Source organism: Hemitrygon akajei, chromosome 4 (genome assembly GCF_048418815.1).
Source record: "Hemitrygon akajei chromosome 4, sHemAka1.3, whole genome shotgun sequence".
Lineage (NCBI taxonomy): Eukaryota > Metazoa > Chordata > Chondrichthyes > Myliobatiformes > Dasyatidae > Hemitrygon > Hemitrygon akajei.
This window is the reverse complement of record NC_133127.1, coordinates 194542708-194557854: the sequence shown is the minus strand read 5'-3', so window position 1 is coordinate 194557854 and position 15147 is coordinate 194542708. Positions and strand designations below refer to the sequence as shown.

The 15147-nt window shown below is 47.4% G+C and overlaps 1 protein-coding gene across 2 annotated transcripts; it reads left to right on the top strand.

Moving 5' to 3' along the window:
* The first annotated feature begins 4113 nt into the window (after window positions 1–4113).
* On the top strand, window positions 4114–10964 carry LOC140727079 (olfactory receptor 52E2-like). 2 transcript variants are annotated; one of them, XM_073044315.1, is made up of 4 exons: window positions 4114–4178; window positions 4825–5124; window positions 5498–5697; window positions 9863–10964. In XM_073044315.1, exon 4 carries the CDS (start codon window positions 9879–9881, stop codon window positions 10821–10823), a length of 945 nt encoding a protein of 314 aa, XP_072900416.1. In that variant the 5' UTR covers window positions 4114–4178; window positions 4825–5124; window positions 5498–5697; window positions 9863–9878; the 3' UTR covers window positions 10824–10964. The 2 variants fall into 2 exon arrangements, with proteins under 2 accessions (XP_072900416.1, XP_072900415.1); XM_073044314.1 differs by lacking the exon at window positions 4114–4178 and adding an exon at window positions 4346–4465.
* The last annotated feature ends 4183 nt before the right edge of the window (window positions 10965–15147 follow it).

The following is a 15147-nucleotide window of genomic DNA, read 5'->3' as shown; positions in this document are numbered from 1 at the left end:
CCCGGGGTTCAGGCAGGCAGAGCGGAGCGGGCTCCCGGGGTTCAACAGGCAGAGCGGAGCGGGCACACCCCCACCTCTTTTGCCTCCCTCCCTGTCCTTTCTGAAACATCTAAAACCTGGCACTCTAAGTAACCATTCCTGCCTCTGAACCATCCAAGTCTCTATAATGGCCACAACATCATAGCTCCAAGTACTGATCCATGCTCTAAGCTCATCCACTTTGTTCATAATACTCCTTGCATTAAAATAGACACATCTCAAACCATCAGTTTGAGTGCATCCCTTCTCTATCACCTGCCTATCCTCCCTCTCGCACTGTCTCCAAGCCTTCTCAGTTGGTGAGCCAATCGCCTCTTCCTCCGTCTCTTCAGTTTGGTTCCCAACCCCCAGCAATCCTAGTTTAAACTCTCCCCAATAGCCTTAGTAAACCTCCCTGCCAGGATTTTGGGTCCCCCTGGGATTCAAGTGCAACCCGTCCTTTTTGTACAGGTCACTCCTGCCCCTAAAGAGGTCCCAATGATCCAGAAATCTGAACCCCTGCCCCCTGCTCCAATCCCTCAGCTACGCATTTATCCTCCACCTCATTCTATTCCTATACTCACTGTCGTGTGGCACAGGCAGTAATCCTGAGATCACTACCTTTGTGGTCCTGCTTCTCAACTTCCTTCCTAACTCCCTGTAGTCTTCTTTCAGGACCTCTTCCCTTTTCCTACCTATGTCGTTGGTACCAATATGTACCATGATCTCTGGCTGTTCTCCCTCCCACTGCAGGATATCTTGGACGTGATCAGAAACATCCTGGACCCTGGCACCTGGGAGGCAAACTACCCTCCGAGTTTCTTTCCTACGTCCTCAGAATCGCTTGCTGACCCTTTAACTATAGAGTCCCCTATCACTACTGCCTTTCTCTTCCTTTCCCTACCCTTCTGAGCCACAGGGTTCAGAAATCCACAAATCACAGAGCTCCACAAATCAAACAGTACAATTCAAAGAACTTCTAGTGGGACCGGAGAAAATCACATGGAAGGCATTCAAATGTGGAGGATCAGAGGGATCTTGGGATCCGTCAATGCTGGTGAATTATTGCCAGAGGCACGGCCACTGTTTCTCCCCCCCAGGTAGGCTGTTCCCCCCACAACAGTACTCAAACAGGAGTACTTATTGTCAAGGGGGACAGCCACAGGGGTACTCTCTGGTACCTGACTCTTCCCCTTCCCCCTCCTGACTGTGACCCACTTGTCTGTCTCCCGTGGCCCCGGTGTAACCACCTGCCTCTAACTCCTCTCTATCACCTCCTCGTTCTCCCTGACCAAACGAAGGTCATCGAGTTTCATCTTCAGTTCCCTAACTTGGTCCCTCAGGAGCTGCAGCTCGACACACCGGGTGCAGATATGTCCGTCCGGGAGGCTGGGAGACTCCAGGATCTCCCACATCTGACACTGAGCTCAGAAAACTGGCCTCACACACGTACTTACTCCTTTCTGCAAATATCACCGGTAAACCTACATCGCTTTGCCCCATTATCGCCTAAGCCCGTTGAGCCAAAGCCATCTCATTCTGCTGCCTTGTACTCAGCTGCCAGCTGGATATGGCGGTCCAAGCACCTTAAAACTGTGCCCTCTCATGTTAGTCATTTCAACCCTGGGGAAAAAGCCTCTGACCATCCACACGATCAATGCCTCTCATCATCTTATACACCTCTCATCCTCGGTTGCTCCGAGGAAAATGAAGAGCATTTGATGGCTCTGGTCCTGTATTCACTAGAATTCAGAAGAATAAAAGCTGACACAATTGAAATGGTGAAAGTGGATGTGGAGAGGATGTCTCCTATCGTGGGAGAGTCTCGGACCAAAGAACGCAGCTTCAGAATAGAGGGGTGTCCTTTTGGAATGGAGATGAGGAGGGATTTCTTTAGCCAAGGAGTGGTGAATCTGTGGAATTCGTTGCCAAGGCAGCAGTGGACGCCAAGTCTTTATGTATAGTTAAGGCAGAGGTTGATAGATTCTTGATTGGTCAGGGCATGAAGGGGTACGGGGAGAAGGCAGGAAACTGGGGCTGAGAGGGAAATGGATCAGCCATGATGAAATGGCAGAGCTGGCTCAATGGGCCACATGGCCTAATTCTGCTCCTATATTTTATAATCTTATTGTCTTATGGTTTGTTCGGTACAGGAGGCATCTAATAAACTGGCCACTGAGTGCACAAAATTATTGGGGGTATAGATAGGGTTGGGTGAGACTAGATCTAGAGGTCATAGATTGAGGGTGAAAGGTGAAATATTGAGGGGGAACTTCTTCACTGGTGAGAATGTGGAACAAACTTTCAGCATAAGTGGGTTTGATTGCAACATTTAAGAGAAGTTTGGATAGATAGATAGATAGATAGATAGATAGATAGATAGATACTTTATTCATCCCCATGGGGAAATTCAACTTTTTTCCAATGTCCCATACACTTGTTGTAGCAAAACTAATTACATACAATACTTAACTCAGTAAAAAAAATATGATATGCATCTAAATCACTATCTCAAAAAGCATTAATAATAGCTTTTAAAAAGTTCTTAAGTCCTGGCGGTAGAATTGTAAAGCCTAATGGCATTGGGGAGTATTGACCTCTTCATCCTGTCTGAGGAGCATTGCATCGATAGTAATCTGTCGCTGAAACTGCTTCTCTGTCTCTGGATGGTGCTATGTAGAGGATGTTCAGAGTTATCCATAATTGACCGTAGCCTACTCAGCGCCCTTCGCTCAGCTACCGATGTTAAACTCTCCAGTACTTTGCCCACGACAGAGCCCACCTTCCTTACCAGCTTATTAAGACGTGAGGCGTCCCTCTTCTTAATGCTTCCTCCCCAACACGCCACCACAAAGAAGAGGGCGCTCTCCACAACTGACCTATAGAACATCTTCAGCATCTCACTACAGACATTGAATGACGCCAACCTTCTAAGGAAGTACAGTCGACCCTGTGCCTTCCTGCACAAGGCATCTGTGTTGGCAGTCCAGTCTAGCTTCTCGTCTAACTGTACTCCCAGATACTTGTAGGTCTTAACCTGCTCCACACATTCTCCATTAATGATCACTGGCTCCATATGAGGCCTAGATCTCCTAAAGTCCACTACCATCTCCTTGGTCTTGGTGATACATGAATGGGAGGGGTATGGGGGGCTATGGTCTGGGTGTAGGTGGATGGAACGAGGCAGGGGACTGGGCTGGCTCAGGCTGGGTGGACCAAAGCACCTGCTTCAATGTTATAGTGATCAGTGACTTTAACTGAAGTCACACAACATGGAAGCATGCCCTCTGACCCACCATCATACATCCATTCATCCGAATCGTAAACTGATCTCATTTTCTTTCCCCATCACAGAGTTAGAGTCATAGAGCACTACAACACAGATAAAGGGCTCTTTGGCCCATCTAGCCCATGTCAAAAACTATTTATCAGCTTAGTCCCTTTAACCTGCACCCAGACTATGTATCTCCATATCGCTCCCACATTTCTTATGCACATTTCTCTTAATCGCCCCACATCCGTGACTTGCTCCACACTCTCAGCACCCACTGTGAAAAAGCTCCCCCTCATGTTCCCCTTAAACATTTCACCTTTCACCCTTAAACCATGACCTCTAGTCCCAGTCTCACACAACCTCAGTGGAAAAAGCCTGCTTGCATTTATCCTGTCTGTGCCCCGTGTAATTTTGTAAACTAAATCCTCCGATCGAGATGTGCAGGGAGAAGTGCAGACAGAGTCCATGGAGGGGAGGCTGGTTCCTATTGCGTGCTGAGCAGTGTCCACAGCTTTCTGCAGTTTTGTGTGGTCACGGGCCAAGCAGTTTCTATACAAAGCCATCTGGATCGGAAGCTTTCAAAAGTGCATCAATAGAAATTGGCAAGGTTCCAATTTATTTAATTATTTAGATACCCAGTGAGCCGCACTGTGCAGCAACCCCCCTATTTAATACTAGGACAATGTACAATGACCAGCTTACTAACCTATATGTCTTTGAACTGTGGGAGGAAACCAGAGCACCCGGAGGAAACCCAAGCGTGCATGGAAAAGACGTACAAACTTCTTACGGACAGCATCGGAACTGAACTCCAAACTCTGACACCTGAACTGCAATAGTATCTCACTGACTGACACACTACCATAGTGCCTCTGACTGGGAGCTGGTAATAAATATTGATCCTTTTCGTTCCGATCCTTTTCACTCACTCTCTTGATCTGGGAACGATTTCCTCTCATCACTGCTGCCAAACTTGAACATCTCCCTCCTCCTAACTGATGTCTATATGTGTAGAGACATCAGTTAGGATACACATATAGAGAGAAGGGTGCTGGTAAAGGGCCAATAACGTCACAAAGAATCCCTCCCACCCTGCTCATGGACTGTTTGTCCCACTCCCTTCAGGAAGGAGGCTACATAGCATCCACACCAGGACCACCAGACTCAAAAACGGTGAGGCTGATCAACACCTCCACCCACTAACCCACCCTTCCACACCCCCAACCACCCACTCACCTACCCCTCCACACCCCCAACCACCCACTCACCCACCCCTCCGCACCCCCAACCACCCACTCACCCACCCTTCCACACCCCCAACCACCACTACTTTATCATTTCCTGTCAGTCACAGACACTCCAGTGCCTAGTGTCACTTTATGGACATACAATCAAGCTGTGTACAGTATATAAAGCTATCTGATGTATTTATATTTGTTGTGTTTTATTGTTAATCGCGTTCTTCATCTTATTGCATTTTTTTTTGTGCCACGTCGGATCGAGAGTAACAATTATTTCATTCTCCTTTACAGTTGTGTACTGGAAATGACATTGATAATCTGGAATTCTGAATCATGAATCTTGGATCACTGCGCCACCGTGACCGCTAACCGTTCGGCCCCCTGCCCTGCCTCCCGCCGCTCTCCAGCCTGCCCAAATCCCCCAATGTATTGGCGATGTCTTCGCTGCGTGCGAACTCCGAGAACTGATGTCAAAAGCGTTGGAACACAATCCGTGTCGCAGTCAGGAAGCGGAGCCCTTCGTCCCACGCCCGCTAACCCGAAGCACTGCCAGAGTTAAACCGGATTCACCGCTCCATCCACAGCCTGAAGGTAAGATTACTGTCTGCCCGTGAGCGTGTTCAAACACGGCTGGCGAAAGCCGTGATCTCATCTCATCTCCGAAAGCGGCTCTGAGAGAGAGAGAGAGAGAGGGGAGAGGGGGAGAGAGAGAGAGATCACTTTCTACACAGAGAGTTGTCTGAGTTTAAGAACCCAGCGAAGATGTAACTGTTTGTTTTTTGTATTAAAATATATTAATAATAACAATAATGTTAGGTTGTCCGTGGTTTTCAACAATTCGCGCCTTGCATTGGGGGCAGTTCCACTCTCTCGGAAGTCCTGTCTAGTGATAAGTGTAGGCGTCACAAATGGGGTGTTCCTTGGTTGTAGAGGATAACTTTGACTCCTTCTGTGCCTTCTCCAGTCCTTCGCTCTCCACGAAGCGTTGCAGTACCGCCTTCCTGACCATTGGATCGCACTGTAGGTCTCGTCTGCCCAGTCCGCCAGAACTGGCCTCTCACGCCGGGACAGGCGTGTTCTTACTTCACCCGGGGTATGAGGCCTGGCTAACCTCACCTGGCTTCGCACATCTATCGGTGTACAAACAGCCACTCGGAGCCACAGGTGAGAGTTGAGTGTCTCGCCCCTTCACCAGCGGTGCGACCCCTCCCTGGACACCCCAGTAATAATAATAATAATAATAGTAATAATAATAATAATAATAATAATAATAACAACAATAACAATATATTATTATTATTTATAGAACAGTTTTTATACAAAGGATGTAGTTCAAAGTGTTTTATAATGAGATAAAATGCAAACAAAATCTTTTAAAAGATTTACAAGGTTAAATTGATGGGTTTGAGCTTCTGTTTGAAACTGTCAGCCGAGTCTGTGTCGCTTATAGTTTTAGCTATCGAATTCCACAGTTCAGGAGCGGAGTTCCACAAAGCCGACCTGCCAGTTATCTTTTGAGGGAGATTGTTTAAGTTTAAGAGACCGGCGGCAGAAGACCCGACTGCTCGAGCAGGATTATAACACGAAAACGGTTCTGTGATGTACTCCGGTCCCAGAGTACTGAGAGCTTTAAAAGTAAGTAAGAGCACTTTAAAAATCAGTTCTGGAAGTTCCAGGAAGCCAATTCGGAGTAGCTGGCACGGGAGTGATAATGCTCCCTCAACCTGGCTTTACTTCAGTTAAAAGCCCGGCGGCGTATAGTGGAAAATGTTAGAAAGAATTCCGCACAGGAGCCGGAACCGAGTGGGGAAATCGCTTTCAGCTTGGCAGCTGGCAGAGCGTCTGATTTTGTTGGTGTAACTGGGTGGATGCTGAGGGTTTTAAGTGTTAGTCAATATTTCCGCATTTCATACTCAGCACAGAGGTGGAAGGATAATGTTTTATTCATCAGTCTAGTGAGCACCCCGCTCGAGCGGAGCTTTAGTACGTGGAATTGGACAGACCATTTGGCCCACTGTCTTCTGCCGACCTTGATGCCAATTCTTACTCACTGCCTGTTACGCCGCTGGCGTTTAGAGCGGCAGCGAAGGTCTATCTCTGGCCGCGTTCACGGCTTCCTCCATCGTATCTGTAGCTTCCTCTCGGTTTTCACCACTGCCAGTCATGCAGGTTCCGGGTGGACACGTGGGACTACCGTCACACTCAGATGTAGAAAGATTCTTCATTGCTGTTTCCCTAACAATTTTGTTTAAGGGGTCAGGGTTGTTGGCCCTGAGCGGAACCCCCGAACCTGGAGGACCGGTGGACCACTCTAAGCCTGGACTCTACCCTTTGACCTGTTTGACATGGGCGACCCTACCAAGAGCCAAAGCATAAAGCCCAGACTCTGGGTCAATGAGGCAGGCAAGCCTCCGATCCCTAGGACAAGGTCGTGGTCCTTCTTGGAGGTATTGATACCAATTTATACTAAATAAGACACAGGAGCAGGATTAGGCCATTCAGCCCATCGAGTCTGCTCTGCCATTCCATCATGACTTATTTATGGTCCCTCTCAACCTCCGCTTAGAATATACCCAGTGACTTGGGCCTCCACAGCTGCCTGTGGTAATGAATTCCCCAGATTCTCTGCCTAAAGTAATTGCTCTTCATCTCTGTTCTAAATGGAAGTCCCTCAATGCTGGGGCTGTGCCCTCTGGTCCTAAACTCTCACACTATAGGAAACATCCTCTCCACAACCACTCTGTCTGTGCCCTCTGGTCCTAAACTCTCACACTATAGGAAACATCCTCTCCACAACCACTCTGTCTGTGCCCTCTGGTCCTAGACTTCCCCACTATAGGAAACATCCTCTCCACATCCACTCTGTTTAGACCTTTCAACGTTCAGTACTTCAAGGAGATCCTCCCTCATTCTTCAAAACTCCAGCGAGTCCAGGCTCAGATCCATCAAATGCTCCTCATATGTTAACCCTTTCATTCCTGGGGTCATCCTGATGAACCTCCTCTGGACCCTCTCTAATGCCAGCACATCTCTTCTTAGATAAGGAGACCAAAACTGTTCAGTTTGTCCTGTGCATCAGCCGTCTCCCTCCATTCCCTTCATATTTGCGTGTCTATCCACAAGCTGCTTAAACTCCACCTGGTTCCACCACTACTTTGCTTCCTAGACCCAGTGAAACATGATTTATTCCTGGATAGTTCAGTCTGTTAATTTCACTATCACGTTCAGAATCAGAATGAGGTTTACTTTCACTGACATGTGTGGTGAAATGTGTTGTTTTATAGCAGCATTGCAGGGCAATGCATAAAACTTTACAATAAACAGGGGTGTCAAACTCATTTTAGGTCCCGGGCCGGATTGAGCAAAATGCAGCTTCATGTGGGCCGGATCAGTCGGACGCGTGCGAACGCAGCTTTCGTTGCCTCCGTTTTTTCAGCCTGCTCTCATGTGTCTCAGTCTCTGCTATAACTACAAAGTGTTTCACTTCACAAATTCCGTTTCTTATGAAGAAGACTGCTGAGCAAGCATTATTTTTATGATTGGTATTAACTTACAATCATAGGCTTCATATCGCCGGGCCATTAATAATTAAAATAATAGATCTATCTAAAATGATCTCGCGGGCCGGATATAATTGTACGCCGGGCCGGATATGGCCCGCGGGCCTTGAGTTTGACACCTATGAGCTACAATAAGAAACATTAACAAATAAATAAGTAGTGCAAAAAGAGAATAAAATACTGAGATAGTGTGCATGGATTCATTGACCACTTGGAAATCTGAAGGCAAAGGGGAAGAAGCTGTTTCTAAAATGTTTGTGTGCCTTCAGGCTCCTGTACCTCCTCCCTGATGGTAGCAATGAGAAGGGGACATGTCCTGGGTGATGGGGGTCCTTAATAATGGATGCAGCCTTTTTGAGGCATGGCCTTTTGCAGATGTCCTGGATGCTGGGGAGGCCAGTGCTCATGATGGAGTTGGCTGATTTACAACTTTCTTTAGCTTTTTCTGACCCTGTGCAGTGGCCCGTCCGTACCAGACGGTGACGCAACCGGTAAGAATGCGCTCCGTGGTACATCCATAGAAACTTCGGAGTCTTTGATGATGTAGTAAATCTCCTCAAAATTCTAATGCTGGCATGGCTCATTTGTAATTGCATCCATATGTTGGGCCCAGAATAGATCCACAGAGATGTTGACGCCAAGGAATGTTGACACCCTTTCCAATGCCGATCCCTCGATGAGGATTGGCGTGTGTTCCCTCGACTTCCCCTTCCTGAAGACCACAATCAATTCCTTGGTCTTACAGATTACACTGGACAACTTTTTTTTAATGTGTTGGTTCTTCAGACATTTATTGTGCGTATGATAGACTACCTGAAGCCAAACACAAATATAATTTCAGACTACTTGTATCTCGTAGGAATTTGGAGAAATAAGAAATTAGCTTTTATTGAATATAATGTGTTTAATTCCACAACAGTGCTGATGCTTTACAATCATTCAACTAAACTGAAGTTTTCATATGTACTCAGTGCCTGTGGCTTCTTCCTTAGGTGACCAACAATAATCAGCCAGCACTGATAGATTCCAGTTGCCCTGGTATCTTTTCTCCATGACTGCAATGTCCTGGTGAAAGCTTTCACCGTGCTCGTCACTGACAGCGCCAAGACTGGCAAGGGAGAAATCTAAATGGGAATGCAGAACATGAATCTTTAGTAACTTTTGCACTTCATGGTTTTGTATGCTTGAAGCACATTGGCGACAAGCCGCACATAGTTTGGTGCTCTGTAGTTGCCAAGAAAATTTTCAACATCCTTGAATACCTTCCATGTGATTTTTTCAGTTCCACTAGAAATTCTTTGAAGTGCCTGTCATTGATTACTTATTTAATTTGCGGATCAATAAAAATGCCTTCCTATAATCTTGGCATCAATTCTTCTGACTTGAATTATGAATTGAAATAAAAAATATTGGCTATTTCAAAAAATAATGGCACATTAAGACATTTCAAGGTGATTTTCATGATCAGCAGCCCAAAATCCATAAGGTACACCCAAAAATATTCAGGAAGCAAAATCTTTATTGTCCTTTGATATGAGGCATTGAGAAGACCATAAGACATAGGAGTAGAATTAGGCCATTCAGCCCATTGAGTCTGCTCCGCCATTCCATGGCTGATCCCGGATCCCACTCAACCCCATACACCTGCCTTCTTGCAATAACCATTGATGCCCTGACTGATCTGGAAACAACAAAAGGGTAGACGGACTCCATAGAAGGGATGGTGATTTGGAAAAATAAATTCAACCTCTGTTAATTCTCAATTCCAGATTCTCCTTGGCAACCATGAACCACAGTAACAGGAGCCATGTTGTGTTCATCCTGCAAGGAGTCCCCAGTGGTGATGGGTACGAGGTGATTATCTTCATCGTCTTTCTGTTGGTTTACATTGTTATCCTGATTGCCAACCTCACAATCATATATCTGGTCAAGTCAGAGCCCAAGATGCATAGCCTCATGTACTATCTGCTCTGCCTCCTAGCTGCCATCGACATTGTTCTCAGTAATGTGACCATCCCCAAGCTCCTGGCCATGTACTTCTCCCAGTCAATGGCCATCTCCCTGGAGGCCTGCGCCACCCAGATGTTCTTCGTCTACTGCACGGCACTGAGCGAGTCCACTCTGCTGGTGGCCATGGCATACGACCGCTACGTGGCCATCTGTCACCCATTCCGCTACCACAAGCTGACACTGAGCCGGATTCTCCTGGTGGTGGGGGTGATCATCATTCTCCGAGCATCCTGCTTCATAGCCGTCGCCGTCCTGCTGACTCAAGCCACGTACTGCACCTCCAACTACATCCGGAACTGCTACTGCAACTATGGCTCCCTGTCCAAGCTGGCCTGCCGCGGGGTGACAGCAAGTGACGCCATCACGTACCCCTTATCATTCCTCATCACGCTGCCTGACAGCTCACTCATCGGCTACTCCTACTTCAAGATCTACCAGGAGGCGTCCAAGAGCGGCCAAGGCGAGGCGCGCAGCAAGGCCCTCAACACCTGCACTACTCACATCTGCGTCCTGACGCTCTTCTACACCAGCGCCCTCTTCGAGTTCGTCATGTACCTGGTACCGAGCCTGTTCACTGATGAGCTCCACTTTGTGGTGGCAGTCACCTTTGTCATCTTCCAGCCCATCTTCAACCCTATCATCTACGGGGTGAGGACAAAGGAGATCAGGAACACCTTCCTGAAGCTAATGGGCAAGAGGAGGGTGGCGGACGGACCCTGAGCGATGCACACACACAAATCAGTGGAAGAGCTGAAGGAAAGGCAGCACCCCTGGAGGGAAACTGTTGACCCTTCAGAATCAGGTTTAATGTTATTAGCATATATTGTGAAATTCGCTGTTTTGTAGCAGCAATGCATTAAAATAAAGAATAAATTACAATTACAAGTATATATAACTTCTTAAAATTAAATAAGTAAGTGCAAAAAGAGATTAAATAAAAGAAAACAGAAAAAAATAGTGAGGTAGTGTTGATGGGTTCGATGTCCATTCAGAAATCTGATGGCAGAGGGAAAGAAACTGCTCCTCAGTCACCGAGTGTGTGCCTTCAGGCTCCTGCGCCTTGATGGTAGTGATGAGGAGGGCATCTCCTGGGTGATGGTAGTGATGAGGAGGGCGTCTCCTGGCTGATGGTAGTGATGAGAAGGGCGTCTCCTGGGTGATGGTAGTGATGAGGAGGGCGTCTCCTGGCTGATGGTAGTGATGAGGAGGGCGTCTCCTGGCTGATGGTAGTGATGAGAAGGGCGTCTCCTGGGTGATGGTAGTGATGAGGAGGGCGTCTCCTGGCTGATGGTAGTGATGAGGAGGGCGTCTCCTGGGTGATGGTAGTGATGAGAAGAGGGCGTCTCCTGGGTGATGGTAGTGATGAGGAGAGGGCGTCTCCTGGGTGATGGTAGTGATGAGAAGAGGGCGTCTCCTGGGTGATGGTAGTGATGAGGAGAGGGTGTCTCCTGGGTGATGGTAGTGATGAGAAGAGGGCGTCTCCTGGCTGATGGTAGTGATGAGGAGGGCGTCTCCTGGGTGATGGTAGTGATGAGGAGGGCGTCTCCTGGGTGATGGTAGTGATGAGAAGAGGGCGTCTCCTGGCTGATGGTAGTGATGAGGAGGGCGTCTCCTGGGTGATGGTAGTGATGAGAAGAGGGCGTCTCCTGGGTGATGGTAGTGATGAGGAGAGGGCGTCTCCTGGGTGATGGTAGTGATGAGAAGAGGGCGTCTCCTGGGTGATGGGAGTCCTTAATGATGCATAACCTTTTTGAGGCTTCACCCTTTGAAGATGTCCTTGATGTTGGGGAGTTGACAACTTTCTGCAGCTTTTTCCAACCCTGTGCGGTGGCCCCTCCATACCAGAGGGTGATGCAACCAGTTAGAATGCACTCCGCAGTATATCTGCAGAAATTCATGGAAGTATTTTGTGACATATCCTTCACGACTGTCCTGATGGACCATGAAGCATTCTCGATGCAGGGAAAAGTGCCACCTAATTTCAAGTCCTTTCTCTTTTCCGCGTGTACATTCCCCAATTTCCCTTTAATCCCAAACACAAGAGATTCTGCAGATACTTGAAATCCAGCACAACACACACAAAATACTGGAGGAACTCAGCACGTCAGGCAGCATCTATGGAGAGGAATGAACAGTCAATGTTTTGGGCTGAGATACTTCGTCAGTACAGATGAAGATTTCTGACAAAGAATCTTGGGTTGAAATGTTGACTGTTTATTCCTCTCCATGGATATTGCCTGACCTGAGTTCCTCCAACATTTTCTGTGTGTTTACCTTACCCTTGTACTTCCACTATCACCACAAGCTCATGTTAGAATCAGAGAAACAGCCCAATTTCAAACTTCAAAATAAATTTATTGTCAAAGTACTTGCATGTGTATCACCAAATACAACACCGAGATTCACTTTCTTGCAGTGATGCACGTTTGAACAAGAAATACAATAGAATTAATGAAAAACTACACACAAAGACTGACAAACAACCGTTTTGCAAAAGACAAACTGTACAAACAGGAATAATAATAATCATCATCATAATAGTCAATAAATAAAAAATATTTAGAACATGTGTTGTAGAGCCCCCGAAAGTGAGTCCATTGGTTGTGAATCAGTTCAGAGTTGGGAAGAGTAAAGAGTGAAGATTCTGCAAGAGCCTGATGGTTGGGGGGTAAGAATTGATCCTGAACATGGTAGTGTGGGTTCTAAATCCCCTGTAGCTCCTTCCTGTTGGCAGCAGCAGGAAGAGAGCATAGCCTGGGTGATGGGGTCCTTGATGATGGATGCTCCTTTCTTGCAGCTGCAGTCCTCATAAAAGCAGTCAATGTGGGGAGGGCTTAGCCTCTGCTGGACTGATCTCCATGTTTTTCCATTCTTGGACATTGGTGTTCCCATTCCAGGACACAACCAGTCAGGATTCTCCATACAATGCATCTATAGAAATGTGTTAATGTTTAAAGTTCAAAGTAAATTTATTATCAAAGTACATATGTGTCACCATGAATTATTTCTTCAGCGGTTTGATCGGGGCACGACCGCGCAAGCGCAGGGACGTCAGCTAGTGAGTAGAGTTTAAAAGGAGACGGCTTTATAGAGTGGACATCAGAGGAGCGGCTGATGGAGTAGAGGGAGACAGAGTAGGAAGGCTTTGGCTCAACAGGGCTTCGTCAATAACAAGTTGAGGCCAGATAGGTTATCTGTGTAGAATACAGGCAGGAAGAATGTGTGTGAGGCCGGTGTTCTGCGCTCGGTGGCAGATATGGGAGGTCCGAGAGACTCTCAGACTCCTGGGCGGCCACACCTGTGCCAGGTGTGTCGAGCTGCAGCTCCTTAGGGACCACGTTAGGGAACTGGAGCTGCAGCTCGATGACCTTCGTCTGGTCAGGGAGAGTGAGGAGGTGATAGAGAGGAGCTATAGGCAGGTAGGCACACCGGGGTCTGGGAAGACCGATAAGTGGGTAACAGTCAGGAGAGGGAAGGGCAGGAGTCAGATGCTAGAGAGTACCCTTGTGGCTGTCCCCCTTGACAATAAGTACTCCTGTTTGAGTATTGTTGTGGGGGGGGGGGGGGTGACAGCCTACCTGGGGGAAGCGACAGTGGCCGTGCCTCTGGCACGGAGTCCGACCCTGTAGCTCAAAAGGGTGAGGAAAGAAAGAGGAAGGTAGCAGTGACAGGGAAATCTATAGTTAGGGGCCAGACAGGCGATTCTGTGGATGCAGGAAAGAAACTCCGATGGTAGTTTGCCTCCCAGGTGCCAGGGTCTGGGATGTCCACGATATCCTGAACTGGGAAGGAGAACAGCCAGAGGTCGTGGTACATATTGGTACCAATGACAGAGGCAGGAAAAGGGAGGAGGTCCTGAAAACAGACTACAGGGAGTTAGGAAGGAAGTTGAGAAACAGGACCACAAAGGTAGTGATCTCAGGATTACTGCCTATGCCACGTGACAGTGAGTATAGGAATAGAATGAGATGGAGGATAAATGCGTGGCTGAGGGATTGGAGCAGGGGGCAGAGATTCAGATTTCTGGATTATTGAGACCTTTTTTAGGGCAGGAGTGACCTGTACAAAAAGGACAGGTTGCACTTGAATCCCAGGGGGACCAAAATCCTGGCAGGGAGGTTTACTAAGGCTATTGGGAGAGTTTAAACTAGGATTGCTGGGGGTTGGGAACCAAACTGAAGAGACGGAGGAAGAGGTGATTGGCTCACCAACTGAGAAGGCTTGGAGACAGTGTGAGAGGGAGGATAGGCAGGTGATAGAGAAGGGATGCACTCAAACTGATGGTTTGAGATGTGTCTATTTTAATGCAAGGAGTATTATGAACAAAGTGGATGAGCTTAGAGCGTGGATCAGTACTTGGAGCTATGATGTTGTGGCCATTATAGAGACTTGGATGGTTCAGGGGCAGGAATGGTTACTTAGAGTGCCAGGCTTTAGATGTTTCAGAAAGGACATGGAGGGAGGCAAAAGAGGTGGGGGTGTGGCTCTGTTGATCAGAGATAGTGTCACGGCTGCAGAAAAGGAGGAAGACATGGAGGGGTTGTCTACATGCATGGGTGGACGTTAGGAACAGGAGGGGGTCAATAACTCTACTGGGTGTTTTATATAGACCACCCAATAGCAACAGGGACATCGAGGAGCAGATAGGGAGACAGATTCTGCACAGGTTATTGTGGTGGGAGATTTTACCTTCCCACATATTGATTGGCATGTCCTTAGAGCGAGGGGTTTAGATGGGGTGGAGTTTGTTAGGTGTGTTCAGGAAGGTTTCTTGACACAATATGTAGATAAGCCTACAAGAGGACAGGCTGTACTTGATTTAGTATTGGGAAGTGAACCTAGTCAGGTGTCAGATCTCTCAGTGGGAGAGCATTTTGGAGATAGTGATCATAATTCTATCTCCTTTACCATAGCATTGGAGAGGGATAGGAACAGACAAGTTAGGAAAGTGCTTAATTGGAGTAATGGGAAATATGAAACTATCAAGCAGGAACTTGGAAGTATAAATTGGAAACAGATGTTCTCAGGGGAACGTAGGGCAGAA